Below are 23,162 nucleotides of genomic sequence, written 5' to 3' on the forward strand. Positions count from 1 at the left end.
GATGTGGTACTGTATCTTTGTCTCCTCCTCTGATACAAGGTCAAGTGGGTGGCTCAAGAGTCAGTTAATCAAAGCAAACACGCAAACTTGAAAACACACACAAACACACACACACACACACACACACACACACACACACACACACACACACACACACACACACACTCTATCGGTTATCTAACCAGTATCGACCATGAGAAGCAGGTAATTATCGGTTATTGTATCAGTTGAGAAAATATCCGTATTGTGCACTACTGGATAAAGATTAGAGGTTGTTGTTTTTTTATGTAACATGGTAAAGTTGAAAGAGGTGGTTGGTGGGCACAGACAGAGTCTAGACATAAGCACTTCTGTTAATTTAAGTTAAGGTGATTTTGTTAGGTTTAGGCAAAAAAAAGCACTTTGGATAAGTGTAGGCGAAGATTGTGATTTCAGTTAAACGTTCATTAAAAATCTTCTGTCTCTAGTCACTAATTAATTTATTAGTTTGGAATATCTGAAGATTTATAATTCTTAATGTCCTTGAGAAAGGGACCACAGACCTTGACGATTGCATTGGACCTTCCTTGGAGAGACAGTCTTAATTTCTCCAGCCTAAGAAAATAAAGCACATCTCGAATCCAATGTACAAGAGCACTGAAAGGGTTAGGATCAAGCTTTCGGCCTAGTATTTCAGACACAATATTAAACCATTGCCCAGAAGTTAAGCAAGGATGGACAGAGCCAGAGCATGTGTAAAAAGGTTAGCAGGGGCCTGATGACACCTATCACAAATCAGGGAGACATCGTTGAATATCTTGGCTAGGTGAGGCTTGGTAAAATAAGTGCGATGCACTACTTTACGCTGTATCAAACTATGTTTCGCACTAATAGAGGAGCTGTAACCCTTTCCAGCATCTCTCCCCAAACCTCACTCAATATTTCCTCCCCCAAATCTGTCTCCCATGATAACTTGATTGATTCAATTGAGTCGATTCTTAAGTTATGAATCTGTGTATGGATTCTACAAATAGCCCCTTTCAGGGATGAATATGGAGTCAAGAAATCATCAAGAGGTGAGCCCTCTGGCAGATTGGGAAAACTGGGGAACATACTTCGTACAAAGCTATGGGCCTATAAGTGCCTGAACATTTTTTTATAGGAAGCAAAAAATGGTCCAACAGCTGCCGGAAGGATGCAAAAACATTGTTAATGTATAACTCTTCTAACGATTTAACACAGACGAAGATTGGAAAAAAATGAGAGTAAATCATCTGCATACAACGAGACCTTTATTTCTACTCCATTCTTGTGTATGCCATAAATGTAATGGTTGGTCCTAAGTGCAATTAAGAGGGGCTCAATGGCAAATAATAAGGGACTCAGAGGGCAGTCCTTCCTAGTAGATCGATACAAATGAAAGTCAGAAATCAGAATTTATATTATGAGTTCTGACTGATGCTTGAGGAGAAAAGTAGAGCAATTTAACCCATGAAATAAAATTTCCCCCAAAACCAAATTTTGTAAGAGCAAAAAAAGGGGTAATCCCACTCCACCCTGTCGAATGCCTTCTCTGCATCTAGCGAGATCAAGGGTTCAGGAAGGGTAGAGGGAGAAGGATTATAAATCACATTAAACACGTGCCTTAGGTTAAAAAAAGAGAGTGTCTATTTTGAATAAAGCGAAATGATAGAGGGAAGGACAGTTTCTGTTACTGTAAACACAGTTATGAAGGTTATCTATGAATCTAATTCATATTCATTAGAATCAGCAGCGCACAGTTGTGATGTCAAAGCAGACGACCACCCACCTAGAGCCGAAGGGTCTGTCCTAGGTTTCTGCCTCTTAAAAAGGCAGTTTTTCCTTGCCCTTGTCGCCAAGTGCTTGCTCATGGTGGTACTGTTGGGTCTCTGTAAATAATGTTATAAAGAGTTCGGTCTAGACCTGCTCTATTTGAAAAATGTCCTGAGATAACTTCTGTTATGAATTGGCGCTATACAAATAAAATTGAATTGAAATTGAATTGATGTTCACACTCAGTTTAATATTAGTTAGAGTGTGCTCTGATTGCAGGGTCTATATTTTTAAAAAAGTATGTGTTTACTAGCCTATTTATAATTTTTTTTAACTTGGTTTGAATTCAAGAAAAGTGGGTCACGACTTCATTAAAATGACTAAATGTGGTAAAATTGGGGAGACCAGTTGAGAACCACTATGTTAATTAACATTTCCTTATTATGTTTATAGAAACGTAATCTGGTTTGCATTTGCTGTACTGTTGCAAACTAGGTGTACATCAATGTAATTTCTAGGAGACATGGCTGCTTGTTAGGTTGGTCTGTAAAAGACATGGATTCTTTATTAGACCTTGAAATGGCGCCACCAGTCAGCCTTGCTACCAATTTGTCCCAGTGGCCAACCGCAGTACTGCAAAGAAAAAACAAAAAAAGCCACTACCCAAAAAAGAGATGTCTGTAAAACAGGAATCCTCCAAATGGAAACAAGTTATTATCAGGGTCTGATGTCACTTAGATATAGCGCTATATCTGTAATAGCTAGCATTGAAAACCACAATGGTTTATATCTGGATACATTATGTCACTTGTTTTTTATGTTGCATAAAGCAGGCTAATCCACTCTGTGGCTGTGGCCTTTAACCAACATTTGAAGTCTGTGGCCTGAAGCACTGTTTTGTTATTGCGGCTTAAGTCAGCGGTTAATTTCTGCCAGCTAAAGTAGTGTTTTCCTACTGTGGCCTATCCAGTGTCCTGTATCCTGTTTTTTCAAACAGCTGAAAGGCTTTTGCAAGAAAACACCCCCCTCCAGAGCACAGGAAATGTCACAATCCTACAGGAAGTCAGAAGCAACTGCGTCTCCTGACAGGAAATTTAACAAAGGAAGATAGTCCTGAAGGCCACAGTCATCTGGCTGAAGAGAAAAGGTCAATTCTGTTTAACTAAATCACAAGGGATGGAGAGAGTACTTTATTGGTATTTAAGTAGTGGATAAAGCAAATTGACAGTACAACTTTCACATCATTCTTTTAAGTAAAAAAATTAGATGTTTCACATGAATAAAAACTATTCATATGTTACTTCTGACAGAGAGTAAACATGCTAAAAATACTTCCACCATTGAAAATCATCAAGAATGTGTGTGCGTTTGTGTGCCGTGAGAGTCTGGTCAACCATTTGTTGACTTAACCTAGTTTAAGTACTCAAACAGAGTACAGAGAAGCTGAAGGGGAGTGAGAGATAACGAAAGACAACACATTTCAGAGAGAGAAACTGAGCCTAGCAGACTGAGGTGCAGAGTGGATAAAGAGGGCAAGTGGAAAAGTTGGGTCATGCTGGCTCCATCACATTCAGATACTTTCCTCTTTAAGTTCCTGATAAATTGTCATTTGTCACAGCAGTTCACTCTCTCTATCAGGAAGTCTGTTACTGCTTACACTAAACAGTTTTCACTCATTAAAAGGTTATATATATATATCATGTATATATGTGACATTTTGTGTGTGAGAAGATTAATATAGCAGCAAACAACTGTTCTCTATGTAAAACATAGAGGAGTCATAATGTCACACTCCCTCCGCCTGTGTTGCTATTCCAGCCTCCCTGTGGTGTGTTTAGATAGCAGGTCTGGCCATGCGTGCATATTAGTGCATGTATGGCTGTCTGTGTGCAGCTGAGTGACTGAAACTGCTATTTTTCTCATCTACATAAGTAAATTAAACCAGAGTTGGTGATTGTTGTAGGGGGGAAACTCTCTGTGGCAAGCAATAGCAGTATTATGTCTGTTTCTGGTTAAACAAAAGGTCTATCTCTGTAGGGATCCTTTCCTTAAAGGTCTAGTGTGGAGGATTTAGTGGCATCTAGCGGTGTATCTGACAACTGTAACTCTCTCGCTTCACCCTCCCCTTCTCAGTGCAAATGAGAAACTATGGGGGCCACAAAATGCGCAAAAAACAAAAAAAAAACCTAGAGCCAGTGTTTGGTTTTCCATTCCGGGCAACTAAAGAAACATGGCGGGTCAACATGATGGACTCCATGGAAGTGCTGTGATGTCTGTAGATAAAAACAGCTCATTCTAAGATAAACGAAGCCACAACAATTCTTATATTCAGGTCATTATACACTAATGAAAACAAACCAGCGCTGGTGATTGTTGGAACAGCGGTTTTGGTGGGTTTTATTTTGTTTCTGTCCAGGTTGAAGTATGTTTTACAATTATCTGTGAGGCAAAAGCAAAGGTTTTTTTCTTGTTGGCTGTAGTGCCCTTGTTTCGGTCTGAGATGCCGGTGCTTTGTCATACTTTCTTTAGTCTTTATGATTTTTTAAAAATCTTTATACCAATGAGTTATACAGTTTGACTCTTTTAATTAATGTCAGTATATAGGAACATCACCTTAAGACACTTATAATATATACATAATGATGGTGTCACCGCTTCCGAGGTATCCTGAGTCATTTTCAAACCACAGCAACTATCCTGCACCTGGTGGGGGGAGGTGGGGTGGTATAAGGTACCCAATATGATAGAATCCAATACAATAATACCACAAACACTCAGAAGTTCTTGTGTCACACAACATTTTATGATTTGCGATTTAAATTCTTTTTTGACATAAAATGTCAGAAAATTATGAAAAAATGTTGATCGGTGTTTCCCAAAACCCAGGGTAATGTCTTGTTTTGTCCACAACCCAAAGACATTCAGTTTACTGCCATATAGGACTAAAGAAAGCAGAAAATATTTATATTGGAGAAGCTGAAATCAAAGAGTTTGGACATTTTTCCTAAAAAATTACTTTAAATGATTCTAGATTGTAAATATGCTGCACTTGTCTTTTATGTGCAGGTTTGACTCTTTTGTAATAATTGAACATTACCAACATATTTATAGACTGTATATTCAATTCAAATCAAAACAATTTCGTATTGTGCCAATTCATAACAAAAGTTATCTCAGGACACTTTTTAAATAGAGCAGGTTTACAGTTTACAGAGACCCAACAGTTCCCACCATGAGCAAGCACTTGGCGACGGCGGCAACCAACTATTCAAGAGCTCTAGGTGGGTGGGATATATTGTAAATATACAGTATATTTCTCATCTATCACATGCCAATGTTTCACTTTACAGTGAAGTTATGGCAAATGATGTCTCAATTTTTTTAAATAAATGACAAAAATGTCATCTGCTTTTCTCGCTTTTTCTCTGCTGTATTGAACCATAAGCCCAAAATGAAAACCCTCAACCCTGAAACCAAGCACCAACCTTGACGGGGCTCCGTGTTTCGGTCAGAGTCCCAGCTCAGACAGGGCAGTGGTAGTCGGCACATTTCTCACTCTGTCACACCCCTGTCCTCTCTCCTGTGTTATCTGCAGCCTTATTACACTTTCATGAGCTAATAAGGCACCATCCCATGTAGTTAAATCATCCGTCAGCTCTATTCAAACTTCAACTAGCTCATCTAGAAATCAGTCAGTCAAATCCATCAAACTGAAAATGTCTGTGAAACTGTGCTGCGTTTGTGTTCCCTACCTGATCCAAACAGCAGTCCAGACCTGGCCAATGGCAACAGATTCCAGTCACACCATCTCCTCTGCTATTGATGCTCTCATATAAACACTGGGACGTGGCTCTGTGCCACACACTCCGCCTTCCATACGCCTCTGTGGTAAGCGAGTGTGTGACACCACACCTATTGTCTGATGCTCTCTGGCCTCTCTCTCCCAGACCATTCTGGAAAAACTCTGCCTGGGACCCACACACATTCACACTCTCTTTCTCTCGCTGCAGCAACCGCTCCGCCTCGACTCATCGAAAAGAAAAACATTATGAACTCCAAACATCCTGTCAAAAGTGTTCTCACATGTTGGAAATACTCTGGTTTAGGGGGGTCGCACCTGCAAAAGGGAGGAGGACTCATCTGTAATGATGACTGATTTTTTGATATCAATACAAACCGTGTGTCAATGTGACCACAAACTGATAGAAACAGAGGTGGTGTGCTGGGATTTTAGAACTGAACTATGAGCAGGACACATAGACGTGTGGAAATCATTCAAACATGTGGTCTTTCGATTACTGACCCTCGTTCTAGCACCAACCACTGGAACATTTCTTGACTCACTACTGGTAAGGCCCTAACAGTAGCACAGCTGCCAGTTTGTTAATCACATTTTGTGGGCGTGCGTGTGTGTATATGCACTCCTGGGAAAATTGGGCGTGTGTATCTCTGTCATGTAAGGAATGACAAATCTCACACACACACACACACACACACACACACACACACACACACACACACACACACACACACACACACACACACACACACACACACACACACACACACACACACACACACACACACACACACACACACACACACACACACACACACACACACAAAGTAGGGAAGAAGAAAAACACACTTGTGTCAAGAATAATAATCAAGCCCAATAATGCACCTAGACCACAGCCTGCTAACTCAGCCAGCCTGAGTTCTTCAGCTGAACACACTGTTGATGGAACAGCTGCAAGGAATGCTTCAACCAGCTATTGTAATTTTTCTATTCTATTTTCTATAATTACAGAATCCTTTTGCAAATCTTCTCAGGTCCAATTTATTTTGAGAAGCAACCTAAAGTCATGTTTCAGGCCTGTGAATGACCATGCATTGCTACAACACAGCTGTACTTCGCCTGGGTTTGGATATTTTATTTATTTTATTTATTTATAGCTACGACCAAGTGCGATCAAACAGTTTCAGTGAAACAGTGAAAAAGAAGTAAACCTAGAGCCAGGATTATTATTCCATTCTCAAATTGTGCATTCGTCTAGGATTTCTTTTTCACAATAATTGTCAAGTCAAGTTTCTTAATATAAATACCAATTTGCCTAAAGAGGCTTTAGAATATGTAGAGCCAACAGGTTCTCATCCCCATCGTCAAATACCGACGATGCTTTGTCACATCCCTTGGTGTCTCATACCATAAAAAGATCATGGTCTTGGTTAAAATAAGTATATTAAGTCACATATGTAATATTCTGTAACTTCAAACTTTAAATAAGTCAACAATGAATATTGGTTTCCCATGGGACACAAAACCTGTTCCCTCCTGGGCTCAAGTCCGGTGTTTGTCTGATCCAGCCATCCACCCTAACCTCTTCCTTATGCAGACTTTGTCTCTCTTTATACTGCGTCACCTGACATGAATGGGTGTAGTTAGTTTAAAGCCTGGTGCGTTCCATCGAGGGGTATGACAAAATGTCAGTATTTGGTAACTGGGGAACGACAACAGGCTGGATACCCTCTGTCCTCTGACCCCTGAATCACAGGAAAGGAAATAAACCTTTCACAGGAAAAAATGATCCAAGCTTCATCAATGATGATGATACTTTGCTTTTGATGCTTCTGAATATAAAAGAAAAACAACGTTTTTAGTCATAAAAGTTTACAGCCTGCTGTGCTGTTATCCTGCATCACTCTGTGTACTGTGCACTCTGAAAAAAGGCAGTGACTCGACTGACAAAATGAAATTCCCTTCTGGGGAAGATTAGGGGGAAGCCCTAGGAATTTCTGTAGAATAACTACAGATTCAGCAGATAATGTAGAATGTGGATTCTACCTGCTCATTTTGTGCATGTAACTTCGGATTACTTTTAGTCTTGAGTTTGTATGTAAAAGGTTGGGTAAGGGTTTGTAGGGTAATACATTTGTCTTTACCACAACTACAGTAGAATCCGTTAAAAAAAAAGAAAAATGGCTGAAAGAATTCTCCTGGTGAAAAGTGGCCACTGACAACACTGTATATTAAGCGAGGTGAACTAAGGGTCAGTCTTTAGTATTCCTCCTGGGATCATAAATACTTCATCTGATGTTAATAGTTTCCTCCCCTCACAACACCATTATTTCATACACTGTTTGTTCTCCCACATCATGTACATACAGTTTAGATTATAACGACAGGCCTGTCCCTCATTCATATTACTGTCCTTAGGAGAAGGAAACCCAGAAGGGAGTAACATCCTGCAAGGAGGGCAGGGTCAGGAAAAGACCAGTCCAATTCATGGCTATACTGAGTCACAGGAATAACCCCACAAATTTACTGTACAGCCATGCTTGCTCACTTCCAGGAAAAGGATCCTAGTGCCTGAAACATTATTATGAATCTGAAAGGGCCATAGCAGTGAGCTTGGTTTTGTACTTCAAATGATGTTACTGAGTGTTAATACAGTGTTTACAATAAATCATAAATGTGAAATGAGTTGCATAAAACCTTTTTTGGAAAAATCTGATGAATTGCTTTGTGTTTTTTTAACTCAGATTTTATGCATAGGGTAGCGTGTTATATATATATATATTTTTTTTTAATTGCAATATATTGAATCGTAACCCTTACATCGTGATACGTATGGTATCGCCTGATTCTTGCCCTAGCCCTACTGTGGAGCCAGAAAGAAGTGAGCTTACCAGACCTCATTCCTCATGTCTGCTTTAGGCTATAGGCTCCAGGATACATTAGCCACTACTAGCATAACACAGCCCATTCTCTGACCCAGCTGTTGGCAGTCTAGTTTCATTGTGGGGAATGCAGGCGCCAGATGTTGACAAGAAGAATGTGCAGAATAAATAATGATGATATGTTTGGTTCTGCTGCATCAATTATGATCCTTGTTTTTTTTAAACTAGGAGCAATGCTAAATTGTTGGACTACCCTTTTACGTACAGATCTGGGACATGCTTAGCCTAGCTTAGCCTAAAGACTGGAAGCAGGGGGAAACAGCTAGCCTGGCTCTGTCCACAATTGACACCTATCTACATCTCTAAAGCTCACCTAGTAACAGGCTGTATCTAACTGATCTAATCTATACTCAAACAGGAATGTCAAACCAAGACTTTGTGGAGTTACATGCCGGATCTATTTCTTGATCAACAACAACAAAAACATGTAAAACCAATAAGAAGCTGCTGGAAGATACATACAGGTAGATAACACAACATTTAAGGGCAAAAATGTTCTGTATATGAATGATGAATGATTATAATATTTAGATTAGATGATGATGATAAATGCGGACCGCCAACTTTATCACATCTGTTCCCATTCTTCTGAGAGCAAACCTGTTCTTTATGTTTTAACGTCTCCATCACACTGTAACAACACTCTCATATCGATATATTATGATTCACAGGTATCATATCTCAAGGAATGGGAAGTTTGCCAAATGCTTGAACTTATCTGAAGACAGATAAAAGATAACACTCAAGTATTGATGCACAAACAGAGATAACAGTTCCATAATGTAGCAGTCCCATTAACTCAAGCTGATCCACTGAACAGTGAGTGAATGGTGGGTGTCACAGTCCTGATAAGGAAAAACTGTGTATGAAAATAAATATGGCTTTTCATTGTAAATAAATATATTTACTTGCTGCTGTGAAACTGAAAAAGGGGAGTGACTCAGGCTGAATATTTACTCCAATGTCTTAAAACCACTGCTGACACGGCTGGTTACTAAGAACTTCAGACATCCACTTAGTGATGAGTGTACAAATATGGATCAACACAGTCCAGACCTTTAGAGACAGGCCTTCATTACTAAGTTCCTCTTTTTGTAAGTGTATTAGATCATACTTCATACCTCATACAGAGGCCTGCTGAGTTTATTTGCTATTGCCGCTGTTTTGGACACTTCCTCCAGGTGTTGTCATGGTAACTTCAGCATAATATGTACTTCCGCAAAACTAATTCCATCAAGAAAACACTCATCACACACACACACACACACACACACACACACACACACACACACACACACACACACACACACACACACACACACACACACACACACACACACACACACACACACACACACACGGCCTTCACAATGGATTGGCCTGCCTTCATCTGTCATACCCAGTGGCAGCAGTGTAAACCATTCAGTATGTGGGGTTTAAGCTACATTCACATGGATCCAGGCAGATGTTAGCCGATGAGAGCAGGACGGTAAACTTAGGTGAGGCCGGCAGAGAACACCATTTATTTATTCTATTGTTTGTAAACAATACATCACCATAGCAACATACCGTCACGCATGTTGCGTTTTGCTGTTTTGCCATTCTGTCAGACTGTTTGTGTGTTTTTCCCGTGCTATGAGGAAGGTGCTGTCCCTCTACCTTCAGCATGAATCCATGTGAATGCAGCATTAGGTTCGGAATAGCGTTCATGTTTTAACCAGAAACTCTGTAGCAAAGTATATTCGTCAATGAGCTTTTCCATGACACTGATGGGACAAAAAAGACATTGTGAAACAACTGGCAATGGCTGTGAAGAAGAAGTTAATATGAGGCATCAGCAGTCTGTGTTTGTCTAATCAAGTCAGTACTTTTCAAATATTCCACATTTGATTAATCTAACGCGGACTGCTGGTGCGTGGACTGTGGGTACTCTCCCTGTCACTCACACCGAAATCGATTTGAAAAGGGATCCCATCATGCAGAGGGGGAACAGCCACCAAAAATAGTTTGAACGTACTGTATATATGGACACGAATATCTACCCATAAAACTCAGTTAAACAAACCTGGAGATTCTATAAACCAAATCCAAAATGAAACTAGACATCAAAACCCACCCGTCTATACTTGATACAGTACATGGCGGCAGTGGCATGCTGCTTTAAGTCGGGGTGAGCCAAGGCATCTATCCATTAGTAAGAGGAACACTTCTTGTGACACCACTAACTAATTGAATTAAATAACAGAACGCTAGAAAGGAGATTATGATCATGTTGCTGCGTTCAGGAAGGGGCCTCCATTGAATCATTTGATAAACAAATGTTGCTTGAAACAAGTCACAGGTTTTTTTGGTATTTGGGGTGAACTCTCCCAGCTCATAATAAGTTACAAACCTGTTAACCAGCAACTGCATGTTCATTGTGAGGGTTAATGATTAGAAATGAGCTAGTCTCAGCTGGTTCATACCTCCATATCCACTGTACATGGTAGCTGTTGGTTGATGTCAAGTCTTCTAGCAATGGGTCCACTCAGTTCCACAAACAAACGCTCAGTCCTCTCTCCAAGTGGTATCTCAGTTCTTCTTATACTCTCTGACCTCTCCTTTCTCTTTTACTCTTTTTCTATTCTCTCTATCCGGGCCTATTCCCCCTGTTCCCTTAACCCATATCCACTGTCACGCCTGTTAATCCTTCGTCCACTCACCTACTGATCCCCTCTCTCTCTCTCTACCACACTGATATGAGAAGAGGAGGGGGAGGAGGCGGAAGAGGGAGGAGGAGGGAAAAGGAAACAGCAAAGGCCGGCCCTCCCTCCTCTTCCTCCTTGCTGACGTCACTGGTTTTTCCTGCCCCTCCTTCTCCCTGTTGAACATTATTGTTTCTGACCACACACTTCTTTACCCAGCATCCTCCCACCACAGGATCAATATCCATTCTTACAAACATAACTCTCATCACTGCAGGTTTCCCTGCTTCCATCACAGTTAGTTGTATGGTTATCTGGAGTTGGTCCCCGGGCGGCGCACTGGGGCTGCCCACTGCTCCTAGTACTTAGGGCAGGTCAAATGCAGAGAATGAATTTCCCTACAGGGATCAACGAATAAATGATATCTTAACCAAGTGCACCTACTCACAATTCTGACATTCTCTACATGAGTATTTCAATTTTATGCTACTTTATATTTCTACTTTCTGACATTTCAGAGGGAATTGTAATACAAGATGTGATGTAAGATACATACAGTGACTAGATACTTCAATGAAGTTTTTATACAAAGCCTTTATCATAAGCTAATGCAATACACTATACATAACACTTTGTTAAAGACTAAAGTAGTGGTTCCCAACCTTTTTCCTTAAGGGACACCCTATCATTAGGTAAACGGATGACCCCTGACAAAGTGAATTTTTTTTATTTATTTAGGTAAAACAAGCAATTTGGATGAACTCTGAGCAGAGATTAGTTTTCCTAATAATTTTAGTTAGTTAGAGTTAGGAGAATAAACACTGAATTTGTCAAAATGTCAAACTGAAGCCTATCAAAAAGTGTATTTTGAGTTTTCTTACACCCCTTAAAATCAAACAGGCTTCCGATCCCTTGTGGGGGTCCTGACCCCCAGGCTGAGTACCACTGCACTCAACCAGTTCCTAACCTTTTTTGGCTTGTGACCCCACTTTTCATATGTCTCTCAGTTGTTAGCAGTTCCACCAAAAATACATTTCCCATCTCAACTTCTCATAGTGTATGGTTTCATTTAAATAACATGTTGAGGCCAGTAGAGGTACATTTATCTAATATTTCACAAAAAGCAAAGACTGGAGAAAAGTCCAAAAACTGAAAACAGATCATTTTCTTCCTGGTTCCAAGAGCCCAGCATTATCCCATTTCCATGGAGAAAAAGACATCCATGCTGTGTAATAGAAGCATCTGACACACAAATATAATAATTAACAGTTCACACATAGTGACCCTCCTCACGGGAGCGAGCACCCATTCACCTCTGATCTGGGGGCATTTATTGGTGGAGTGGAAAATCAGGGCTAAAATCACAGTGTGAACTCGACATTAGAGATTATGACATTGAGACTAGAGACATTATTGGGCTAGGGGTTAGGGTTAGGGCAAAATTGTCCTCGAGCTACGTTTGGGTTGACTCAAACTCAGCACATGATCAGACAACACACCATTCCCACAATGAGGCCTGGGGGGCTCTGGGGATTTCTTTGCAGCAGGTACTTGCTATGCTGAAAGGTTAAAGAAATCCTGAAGGAAAACTGCTGAAGTCGGAAGAGAATTTTTCTTTTAAGAAGATGCGTTATCAGTAAGTCATCAGGAGTGGACAAGAGTAGAGATATCAATCCAATTCCGAATTTGAAGCAGATCTTAAGAACTGCTGTTCATTCACAGTTGCCATGAAATTTAACAGTGCTACTTCCTGGAAACACTTCACCTTCTGAGGTGAAATCATCCTGCAAGGGAGAACTCTACACAAACTGTCGACTGCCATCAGCCTAACAATCTCTGTGGGGTTGCAAGTCAATTATAAATCATTAAAGCTGGAAGGTAATTCCTTCATTTTCACCAGAATTTAATGTTCTCCTGCAGCTGCATCAGGACTGCGAAAAGTTGCTGCTAATTCAAACAGATCACTTCCTGCTGCTGTTGTTTCCCATTAAAGGCTGGAAGCTGCACTCAGTGAGCAGTGTGCATGGCTATTAGCTATTGGGACTGTACTGATTTCAACTGCAACAGTGAACTGTTCTTTAGCTGCAGAGCATAGCTGGTCCAACATATCACACACACACACACACACACACACACACACACACACACACACACACACACACACACACACACCACACACACACACACACACACACACCACCACACACCACACACCCCACGCCCACTCACTCAATCAAATTCAGCCACTTTCTGCCTAGTCATCTGCGTGCACACACACACAAACACACACACCTTGTTGAAATGAAACCACATTCTTTCCATTCCCGTCATATTTGTAATACCCTGACTGAACAGGTATGCTTGTTTCCTTCAACCTTTTCTACATCTTCTGTTAAAGAGACAAACAGGGGGCCACTATAAAAAAATATGCCAAAGTGCTCCTAGAGATCAGAAACTCTACACACGATACTCACTGAGCACACACACAGTTTGGTTTATCAAGCTGATCTTTCCGTACATGGTGAAACTGTTGACATGTGGGGAAAGGATGCATTTTACCAGTGACTTCCTGCTAGGAATGTAAAGATGTCACAGTTAAATCACGATGATACTCTTTTTAAACAGCAGAGGGCACTATCTTCTTCTGACTTTGCTTGTTTGATGTCCTACGTCCCTCACACCAGTAGCTGCAGGCGCAAAGACATCAGTTTCATTTTACAAAGACAAAAATGAGCATTGTTTTGCAGTTTATCCCCTCCCCCAGAAACAAAAAAGGAGTCTTTAATTTAGTCATAATTTGTCTCTCATCTAATTTAGTGAAAAATCATATTGTGAACCCAGTATCGTGAATTGTATCGAGTCATAAGTTGAGTGTATCATTACATCCCTACTTTCTACATGTGTCAAATTTGAAGTTGGCCCAAAAACTGGTTCCAATAAAACAATACAATTTGTTACCAGAAATAAACATTAGACAAACAACTGCAGCCCTCAACAAACTTGTGCTACTCCCAAACTTTGTCCTCCTCCTCACCTACAGTCTGTAACTGATTCAGTAGACACTGAATGCTTCAAACAGAGGAAGCAGTGGAGGAAGGCGGGGGAGGGACTCCCACCTTGGTGGCGCCCTTGTAGGGGAGGATTTCATAAACAGAAGAATCCAGAAAACTTGACAGTGAAGGTTCATGGAGGCTGGTACAGCATGAGACTGACCACACACACACACACACACACACACACACACACACACACACACACACACACACACACACACACACACACACACACACACACACACACACACACACACACACACACACACACAGCTGCAGTCCTCCTCAGGTGAAAACTGTACATAGGAACCACAACAGATTTTCTGAGCTGTCTGCCATACAACTTTTCAGATTTACAAGTCACACTTTATTTTCATTTTCATCCACTGTCTAACAAGGGTGGGTGAAAAATTGGAATCATAGATGCATCACGGTTATTGCTGCAACGAATATGTCTTGATGCACAAAAGTAAATAATCTGAAATGTAAGACTCAACATTAGGATCGCCTGCAACAAAATGTTACCTGGCTGCAAAGTGGCAGATCTCCACACGACATGTGCAGAAGACACAACGTCCTTACAGATGTGTGAGCAACCAAAGACGGATGCCACCCGAACGGCACCCGCTCAGCAGCAGCTTTTTATTCAGTCATATAGAACAGGCCAAAGGCTGGGTACTATTCACTAGACCCTCTGTAACAACACATATGTAATAACTCAATTACCAACCAACAACAATTAACCAATGTTAAACTTATATTAAATATTAAATTAGACTCCTATGACCTGTGGACCTGCCCTCAGCTTTATAGGTGATTCTGAGCTTAGTCTTATAAATACAGCCAATACAGGGTCAACAGGCTATGGTCTTTAGACTGGGCTCCACAAAAAGACAATGGAAAAGCTTCCGCTTATTCAGAATACACTTTAAAATTCCCACATTTTGTAATAACCACCTCAATATGTAATTACATATATATATATGTATGTATGTATGTATGTATGTATGTATGTATGTATGTATGTATGTATGTATGTATGTATGTATGTATGTATGTATGTATAGTTTAAAGTAATTCCATATTGCATTCATGCTGTTATAAAATGCAGCTGATTGTTTTGTTTGCAGGTGTTATTACCGAATGAAATGAAGATGTATTACATATTGTCATATTATTACATAATGTGTTGTTACCCCACCCCCACTCTTAGGGAACTGCTCACATCTCCACACCCCCAGTCTGTAGCTTCCAGAGAGACAGAAGACATGAAACAACTGCTCCAATTTCTGGTTGCATCTGACTTATACCCACTCTGCTTAATAAGGTCACTATCACAAGCAACCAATCCAATGTATCAGAAGGGTGCATCCATACTGAGTAGCTCTCCCCATGATAAGTACACCCATCTTAAAAAGTCCTATGTGTAACATTGAGATATATTATTCATAGGTATGTTTTCATTAGTGTATAATCACACCAACAATCTGCACAGCTGGATACCACAAAATCCTACACACTGGCCCTTTATAAAGTACAACTCTTCTTTTTACGAGGCGTTACGGGCTGAACTTCAGAAGGTGACAGGTTAAAGAAATAAATAAACAGAAATAACTACTCTGCTTTTAATGCATTTAATTAACTTATCTTTATTTTATTCTATTTTATAGTGACCAAAAAACTAAAATATACTGAATTCAGTAAAAAGGTCAACTGAATCAAGAACAGTGCTGCAGCCATTCTATCTTGGTTGTCTGTGTGGCCCGTTTCCAATTCCCTGGATAGGGTTATTTTTAACCTTATCCAGGGAACGTTAACAGAGCTCCACAATGCCCTGCTTCGAACTTTCAGAATGAACCTCTGGTCTCATCTGTATAGCTAATCTCCTGCAGCCATGAAATCCTACAAAGTCATCAAATGTACTCGATGCGTTTTATTCCCTGAAAAATGACTGTTTGCTAAACCCTCCTCTGAACCCTGAGTGTCCAATCATACAGTCTAAGAACACAGCTAAGATTCCTGGCCAAGCACCTTCTGAGCCAGTCATGGTATTTTGCAGACTCATTTGAAGGGGGGGGAGAATGCAAATTGAAAGCATCTGCACAAACACTAAAGCTAAAATCAGACCTCGATTTTGACCTCTTGCCTTTTCGCTAATTTTATTTGCAAGAAGGCTTTTATTGTGAAGCAACAGCAGGAAGTGCTGATTTCGGTTTAACAGGTAACTGGGAAAGCTCTGCTCCTTCCTGCTCATGTTCTGTTAACGTTTTTAGACCTCAGATAGTCACGTTCTGTACAGTGCTAGTTGATGAAACCTATCATTTAAATCATGTTTTATTGTGGTGAGGTAGAATGAGCTGGGTAATGAGCTGACAGGCTGTTCCTGCTTCACTAAGCACCACATGACTGGCTGGCTGTGATGTGTGTGTGGACCCCTGTGAAGTAGGGACTTTCTGGTTAATCTCCAGCTGGCCAATAAGCAGCTTAACTGTCACTGGAGTGCAGCAGGCTAATTACTAGTTTGTAGCCAGTCTAACGTGGTTCAGAGCCACACATAACCATACTGAAAACAGCCTGTACGTGAATATGCATGTTAAAATAGATCGGAGGATTACAGTCATGTCTTCCAGTTAGGCTGGCAATGTATTAAATGTGACAGTTTTACTCCCTACCTAATATTAAATGTGTGCTATGAACATGAATGTTTTTTACATGCCTACATTTTACTGTGGAAGTGAAAATGTTATGTCTAATCAGAACTCGGACCTCTAAAAGCATAAAAGCATCCCTGCTTTTGGACAGTGCTGACTGCACCCGGGTATGTGGGCTGACCCAGTGCATGCTGGGAAACTGTGTCATTAGGTTAACCCTTTGTGGAAAGTTAATCTGCTGGATGGGGCAGGTAAAGGGCCACACAGAGCAGATGCTGAACCGATGGTTTAATCTGTCACCACAACCTGTTGATAGTGTTAAAGGAGCCTCAGACCAAGAGTGATGTAACTACTGACAATGGGTTCCAGAATGTTAGTTAAACGAAGAGTCGGAGCTCTGTGAAGCACAGTGGTCATTTGAGATATTTGTAAAATCATTAGGATTGTCATTGTATTGTTCTACTGTAAACTTCTGTTCCTTTCTTAAGGTCATTCAACTATTTTTATTGTGGGATTCAGTCGATTTAGACGGCTACCCTAGAACCTCCAGTCTTTACAGCACTGCTGCAACTGTCAGATAGGAATTTGACTTGAGACCCTTTTGGGACCCCAGTCCAATTAAGGGTTCAGTATCTTGCTCAAGGACACTTTGACCTGTAGTGAGAGGAGCCGGGGATCAAACTGCCAACCTTCTGATTAGCGGACGACCCGCTCTGCCTCCTGAGCCACAGCCACCCCACCGTGATTCATCAGCAGGGTATACCCCTAACTGACTGGCTGGCACTGGAGATATCACAGTTCATTTTTGCTAGCTTAACAGATTAAGTGGTCGGTTGCAGCAGGTACGGCATTAACATATTTACATCTGCAGGTCCAAAGTGCTGCTGCTGCGACGGTTAGAAAGGCCGGGCTGTGTAAGTGGTGGACTGATGTCATTTTCATTCAGATTCAATATTTTTCCAAAGTGAGCACCACATTCACCTGTTTGATGATCGGCTCCAGAGATCACCCACCTCTGTTGCTTAGTATTCACAACCCTTTAACACACAAACACTCACAGAAGCTGAAAACACAGGCTTCCTCATTTATTTCATTTTATCAGAAGAGACAACTGAGCAATCCCCACACATGCAAGAACACACACTGTAGCAGGTATCACGCACTGTAGAGTGTACTGTGTGAGGCACAATATTTTGTTTTGTGATACTGTATTGATTCTCAAAAACAAAATAATTGCTTTGTGCAGGAAAACTTAAAAATGATGCATAGTAGGTCTATATCTCATTTCTGTGAGGAAAAAATGTTTAAAGTTCAGATTATTGTCTAAGATATAAAGTTAAAGAGAGTTAAAGTTATCTAACAGAATAAGAGCACAGTGAAGAGCTGAACACAAGAGCATTTACTCTCTGATACAACTTTACCTTTTGAAACTCAGAGTATTACTCAAGAGTAATAATATAATAGAACAATGGTTGTAATAAAGATAAAGAATAGTGTAAAAAGTCCCCTAGAATTATTAGGAAAACTAATCTGCTCAATCTGGTTTTACACAAACTTCCTGCAGTTACTGTGTTCACTGGTTGGGTTCATTGTACAGTTGCATTGTATTGTATTACTTACTTATTAATCCCACAACGGGGAAATTTCCTTGTCACAGCAGCAATTACTTGAAATAAATAAATACAGATATAAAATAAAACACAAAAAACTGTGATAAAAACTAAACTATGGTATGGTGGTCATTTGAAAAAACAGAAACTACAACATGATCAGGTGATGCAGGTGTTGTAGAGTCTGACAGCGGCAGGGATGAAAGACCTGCGGAACCTCTCCTTCTTACACCGTGGGTGTAACAGTCTGCTGCTGAAGGAGCTACTCAGGGACCCCACAGTGTCATGTAGGGGGTGAGAGGTGTTGTCCATGAGGGATTATCAGTAGTTCTATACGGTTATTGTTAAAAAACTAAATATAATGATAATATAATAATATGAAATATCAATACAATCTGTCACTTAATTAGTTTACTCAAAAGGTTCCCTTAAGTAAAAAGGTTGGGAACCAGTGCTATAGCTCACTGTCCACCCCCAAAGATTGCAAATAACCATTCTCACACACACACACACACACACACACACACACACACACACACACACACACACACACACACACACACACACACACACACACACACACACACACACACACACACACACACACACACACACACACGGTGCCTCATCCACTTATGAACGTGCTGCATAGGGACTCATATACAACACTGTATGCCTTCCTCTCACTATCTGTTGGTCTTACAGGCAAAAGACCGAGTAGGTAATCCTCTTATAATCTCTTTCACCTGAACCATCTGCACAACAAGAGGGGGAGAAGAAGACACTCAGGGAGACACAATAACTGTGACAGTCTTATCAGGTGAAAAAAGTTCCTTAATAAGTTCTTGGCAATGGTAATGGGGAAACTGTAGGGTTACAGGACGGGCACATGAGATGCACAGGAAAAAGTGATCAGACAAGATGAGCAGGGTTATTCCTGCTTCTCTAAACTTCATGCAGACTGCTTTCCATCTAACCCAGGAAGTTATTGATATATATTATATTAACAATATTAATATTAACAATAATCATAATGAGTGAGCAATGCTGAAGAACCAGAATGAGCACGAGAGAGGGAATGAGCAGGGCATGCCTGATATAAATTTGTAAAGCACGCAAACTCAAGGAATTAATTTCCTGTAACTGCTTTTCAAAGCAAAAGCCTTCCCGGGGTGGGACAAAAGCAGTAACAGCTGCCCAGGACCAGTGCTAAAAATAACACCCACCCACCCAGCAATGACCACACTTCCCTCAGAGCCATACACACTTACTGTAGGAAGGGGAGAAAGACAGGAGGTCAGCAAAGGGCTAAATGTCTGTTGTAGTCAGTGTAATATATGATTACAGCAGAAGATCTGTTATTTGTGGAAGACACTGCATGAGTCACTCTGTACTGAACTCCACTGCACGGACACACACACTGAGTATGTGCTGGACTGAGTCAGAGGTCATGTCAGGTAGAACTCTGAGCTTTCATAATAACAGTGATCCAACTGCAGTTTTCTTAAGGTTCCACCCATGTGTACTTAGAGCTGATGACACTTCCAATGTTTCTGACTGGTATAGCTGTACAGCAGAGTGTGCAGCCATGGTTGGTTTATGGGGTGTCACTATGGGGTATCACTCACTGACTTTGTGTGTCTTTGTATATAGTTTTGTTTGTACGCCCCCTGAGGGCCGTACTATGAAGCGAGGCGACTGGCTTATTCAGGTAACTTAAGGAATACTCTGTGATGTCTGGTTTAACTTCCAGGCTGTTTGACCCGAGGTGTGCTGTCATGGAAATCTGCGCTCCATCTCTGAACTGCTTCATGGTTAACTCATTGTTACCCTATAAACCTCCTCTCCTCAGCCCACAATGAAAGAAAGCAGCACGTTTGGAAGATGCAGTCGACGTGGGCACGCGGATTGTGAGATTGTCACAAGGTCTTCTTGACTTTAGGGTGTATAATTTCAAAAATATACTCAGTAGGCCTATGTCTGAGTATTTTGTTCATTTCTGTGACAAAACTAAATTAGCTGTTCTGTACTGTTATTTTGAGGACAGGCGGGAGGACTGACGCTTGTCCACGTACAGCTGTGGTATTATTTTTCCTCATATAAGTTTCCAAAGACAGTTACAGTTACTACGTTACTGTTGTTTGGTCCTGTAATGTTGCTATGTGGGACATTTCTCTTTATTAAGTTGAGTGAGAGACCTGTGCAGTTATCAGACTGTCTGACCGACACGCCCTCGCTCCGCGCCGTCGGCTTATCTGTTCACACTGTAGGCGGTTCCAAAATAATGCGTCCCTGATACTACCTCCAGAGGAGGATCAGCGACGGAGCGACATTTCCCCCCTCGCCACATCTGAGTCTTTCACACAGAGGAGGGTGCGGAGAATTGGCGCTGGATGTCTCTCTCTCTCTCTCTCTCTCTCTCTCTCTCTCATATGCTGGCCTTTATTACAGGACTAAATAATATGTCCTAAATGTCCCTGACGTCCCACCTTCAAACACAACCTCATTTGGCCATCCATGAAAAAGCTACTTAACCTCCCACTTTTCTATAGCAATACATACTTCCTATGGGCACTGCACTAGTATGTATTAAAAAAAGTAATCAGTAGTAAGGAGTTGTCAGTTTACACAATGATAGGAAAAATGTTGGGAACAACTGCAGCTAACCCTGATGAAGTTATTCTAACAGTAGCATTACATTCACACGGGTAGCCCTTGAGCGTAGGTGCTTTAGGCAGGGCTTAAAGTTCAAAGCACCATGCCTGATTTCAGGCGGTATTAAATTCATATAATATGTAATTCAACGCATTTTACACATTTCCTTCCAGATAACAGGCTCACATATATTTTTTTAATCCCTGTTAATTCATTACCGGCTCAGTTTCTGAGATGTTTTTCTTATTAGTTTACCACTTTAATCTTAAACATTCTCTATTACCCCTCATACCCAGCTCTGTAGCCTACTCAATCATATCACAAATAAACGAGGAGTCTGTAAGAGAAAAACAGAGATTCTATGATATGAACACTGTAGTGTTACTTTTTACTGAATTTAACAATATCATCATGCCATTCCACGGCATTATGAAAAAACTATGCCTGCATTACTGAATACGCCCCTTTTATGTGAACGTGCACAAACTCAGATTAAATTCACACCGAATCACCTAACATCTTAATCACTGCCGTAGTACCATTTAAAACCAATTTAGGCAATCAGAGTTCGTCAACCCTGACTTTCCTAGATAACCCTGAGTTAAATCGGAGTAGGTTCAACTCCCTTCGTAGTACAGCCCCCAAGTGCTTCAGAGAATACTGCAGGAAATAGCGTGTTGAGCATGTTCGTAGCTCACGCCCCATCTGTGGAGGCCCACACTACGGCGTCTGTGGGAGTATAAACGAGGACGTGAGTCAGGCCTGATCAGGCCTATTCATTTTGAAAGAGCAGCTGCTCATGGACAAACTCCAATTAAGAAACCAATGGTGTAACTTCATCACTTCACAGAGACAGACTTTCCATCCAGCCAAAACATGTTCCGACCACAGAATTCTGAAAACCAAACCTTCAGTACAAACCTCTGGGGGAATATTCAGAGTCAGAGTCGAAGTCATTATCTGTCATTATAACTAACAATCCAGACTGGCACGTGTGTGTGTGCGCATGTCTAGTATTTATACAGTTATGTCCATGTTTGAGTTTGTGTGTGTTAATTGGCTGTTTGTCCAGTTCTTCGAGGAAGTCTACTCCACCAGAGGAAGTCATTAACTTCAAAGGACCATGTGTGTGCGTGCATGTGTGTGTGTCAGAGAGAGGGGCAGGGGCCTAAGGGTGTCCAAAAAACAGAATTCATGCAGGGTAAATCATGTCAGGTTGGGCCTCACCTACTAACCCGTGTACGTACACACACTTCTGCCACCGTCTGTCTGCTGCCTCGGGTTTCACTGCTGCTTTCTTATCGGCTGGAACTACATAAACATCATTTCACAAAGAAATAAAGAAAAAAAGAAAAGGGAAGGTGTACTCGAAGGCGAGGTCGCAAATTTGCCAGCACAGGGAGGAGGATGCGTGAGAATGTATAAAATAGAGATAACAGTCTCTTCTCTGGTATTCTTACTGTTGCACTCGGTTGTACACACAAAAAGTGACTGAAGTACTGTAGTAGAGCTTGAGAAGTGCAGACTCTACCCCCAATTTCTGATGCGAGGAAAATCCCTGCACTGACCCGTATATTAGTGACCATGGTTACCAAATGGTCTTGCATTATATACTGTAATATACCAGTAATCCCTTATAAAGACTGCATTGGTAGCTTCCTTGACGGTAGAACTGCAATGATTAGTTGATTAGTTGTCAACTATAAAATTAATTGGCAACTAGGTCCAAATTCTTTGATTTTGATTGACTGATCAACATGTTGGACCAAACAACCAATCAATTAATTGAAAAAAAGATTGACAGATTCATCGATCATGTTTAAGAGCTGTTAAATCAAACTGAAATCACATATTGACCCATTGTTTGATTAGACCTTTTCAAGTGCTGTCTTTGATTGAAAGCTTTTACCTAGGGCTGCACAATTAATTGAAATATGGCCATGTGCAATATGCAAATCTCAGAAGCTAGAATCTTTTGATAAAAGGTCAAATGTG

The 23,162-nt window shown here is 40.8% G+C and overlaps 1 protein-coding gene across 5 annotated transcripts in view; it reads right to left on the reverse strand.

Moving 5' to 3' along the window:
* ripor1 (RHO family interacting cell polarization regulator 1) overlaps positions 1 to 23,162 on the reverse strand; it is a 71,505-nt gene that overhangs the window by 43,142 nt on the left and 5,201 nt on the right. For 3 of the 5 annotated variants that reach the window (XM_051383143.1, XM_051383139.1, XM_051383142.1), the window contains exon 1: positions 10,980 to 11,236. The exons of 1 other annotated variant lie outside the window; for it this stretch is intronic. In XM_051383143.1, the coding sequence (XP_051239103.1) occupies positions 10,980 to 10,998 (19 nt within the window). In that variant the 5' untranslated portion in view covers positions 10,999 to 11,236. Of the gene's footprint in view, positions 1 to 5,525; positions 5,628 to 10,979; positions 11,237 to 23,162 lie in introns of those variants that run through there. One more of the 5 variants, XM_051383141.1, reaches the window with a different exon arrangement.

This window comes from Dicentrarchus labrax, unplaced genomic scaffold (genome assembly GCF_905237075.1).
Source record: "Dicentrarchus labrax unplaced genomic scaffold, dlabrax2021, whole genome shotgun sequence".
Taxonomy (NCBI): Eukaryota; Metazoa; Chordata; class Actinopteri; family Moronidae; genus Dicentrarchus; species Dicentrarchus labrax.